Source organism: Elephantulus edwardii, unplaced genomic scaffold, assembly GCF_000299155.1.
Source record: "Elephantulus edwardii isolate Elephantulus edwardi_28Jun2011 unplaced genomic scaffold, EleEdw1.0 scaffold00259, whole genome shotgun sequence".
NCBI lineage: Eukaryota > Metazoa > Chordata > Mammalia > Macroscelidea > Macroscelididae > Elephantulus > Elephantulus edwardii.
The window spans coordinates 594,369-596,575 of NW_006400009.1; the positions used below are offsets into that span (position 1 = coordinate 594,369).

Below are 2,207 nucleotides of genomic sequence, written 5' to 3' on the forward strand. Positions count from 1 at the left end.
TGGTGGGATGAGGTGGTCTGTCTTCCCAGGACACAGAGAGCTGCTGGCCCATGTGCACTGGGAGGGCATGTGTGTGCTCCGATACGGCCTCTCCCTGCTCTGGCCACAAGTTTAACCCGTGGCTGGACAGGAGATTTCACTTGCGTTGATGGAGCACTTCCTCCCCTTCTCCTATAGGAACTTCTCTTATCAAGTAGCCCAGATTCTCACTTCTGGGGCCTGTCAGGCCACTGGCTGCAGATGCCACAATGCTGCTCGACAAGGAGCCCGGGAATCCCCCTTAGTGTCCTCGGGGAGTGAGCCTGGGACCCTTCCCCATCAGAGCTGGTGCCCAGGTATCAGATCGGGCCTTGGAATGCTGGTAGAAGTCACAGATGCTGATGTGGGCTGCTAAATGTCTTTGCCTTTGTTTACCCTCAGGTGCTCCTTGTTCAAGTTCTTTCCAAACTTCTCACTGAGCTGTTGGATCAGGTCGGCCAGCTCACCAGTAGCTTGAGATTTCTCTTCAAGAAGCTCATAGCGCAGGCTGGAGATGTCTTGCTTGATTTCCTTCAACTCACCTGAAAGGACAGAGGAAGTGCTGGTGAGTATGGGTATGTGGAAAGGGCGCATCCCTTGAACATTTGATGTATTCATCTTTCCAGAATAATTTTAGGTTGTTGGGCCCACCCACAGGAAATGGGAAATCTATATATTGACCTAAAGACATTTAACTTCTCCCACTACACACACACACACACACACACACACACACACACACACTTGTTGTTACGTAAAATCAGGTTGGAACTGACTGACTCATAGCTGACGCTCCCGTGGGCTTTCAGAGGCGGTAAATTTCATGAGAGGAGATTTCCATCCTTCTCCCAATAAACACATACGCATTTCATTTAAGACCTGTCTACCCTTCTTTTCCTGCAAAACGTCTCTGTTAAGGGTTTTAGGTAGCTGGAAGAGACCAGGGTCACAGCCAGTGACCTCGTTCACATAATGATTATTAGACTGTTGGTCTCAAAGCCTGAAAAGGCATACTGGTTACTTGGGAATTTTATTTCACAATGCTCTACGTTTTGTTCTGCTGTTATTTATAGAGAGATGAAACTCCTGAGGATGTGGAGAGAATGGCTCACCACAGGTGATACTGCCACTTAGCTGGCCGGCCTCACAAGACAGCGGCTGCAGGATTCAGGAAGACCATCCCAGGACACTGCCTGAGGAACACAAGCTGTGACAGTGCTTGCCCACTGCTCCTTCGTGAGGAGACCCCCAAGTGAGGACGTGGCTTCTGCTTCTCCTGTGAACAGCGTGGTTGGGAATCTACCGGAGTCTAGTCTGTGGGAATCTTTTTATTAGCTACAAAAGGGAGCTGAAAGATCTTTTTCCTGATGCTGTAGAGTCTGCACTTAACCAAGTGAGACTCTGCTGTCTGGGGATATATTCATACTGATTTTTGAAGAATACTCTACAGACATTATAATTCAAAAGTCTTAAGGTACAGTATGATCAACTTTGACAAAGGCATCATCCCTATTGCTTTTTTGGGAAAAAAAAAATCATGGGCTTTACTAAATCTTAGTTTCTTGGTGTAACTCTTAGTGGCATGAAACCCGGATAGCTTCACATTCTATAATCAATCACATTCATTTCTGTCATAATTTCACCCTGCCTGAGCCTGTCTGGCATGACACTTGGCAGTTTTATGTTTGAGACTCCACAGTACAGTTAAGGAGTGCTCAGCCCTCACACAAGCCCTTCATCTAGGCATTTGGTCTGGTGGGTGTATAGCCTGCAGGTTGAGTGCTTTACTGTGAAGCAAAGGACCCTTCTGCAGAGGGTATTAAATGACCAAACTCTTTTGGTGGCCCCCTGTGGTTCGAATAAGGCAGATACTAAGCAACTTCATTCATGCATGACACCATTACTAGATTGTTGTTGTTATATGCCACCGAGTCATTTGCGACTCATAGCGACCCTATGTACAACAGCCCTAAACCCTGCTCTAACCTGTGCCAATCTCATTGCCTCTGACATACCCATCCCGATTACCCCAGTCACTGAATCAATCCACCTCATAGAGGGTCTTTCCCTCCTGCACTGTCCCTCCACTCTACCCAGCATGATGTCCCTCTCCAAGGACCTGTCTCTCCTTACAACATGTCCAAAGTACATCAGACGAAGCCCCAGAATCCTTGCTTCCAAGGAGTAGC

General features: G+C 47.5%; 1 protein-coding gene across 3 annotated transcripts in view; it reads right to left on the reverse strand.

The window, feature by feature from the left end:
- Nucleotides 1-267: 267 nt before the first annotated feature.
- The window catches only part of TRPC7 (transient receptor potential cation channel, subfamily C, member 7), a 286,556-nt gene continuing 284,616 nt past the window's right edge, over nucleotides 268-2,207 (reverse strand). For all 3 annotated transcript variants that reach the window (XM_006899492.1, XM_006899491.1, XM_006899490.1), the window contains one exon: nucleotides 268-560. In XM_006899492.1, coding sequence (XP_006899554.1) covers nucleotides 391-560 — 170 coding nt within the window. In that variant the 3' untranslated portion in view covers nucleotides 268-390. The remainder of the gene's footprint in view (nucleotides 561-2,207) is intronic.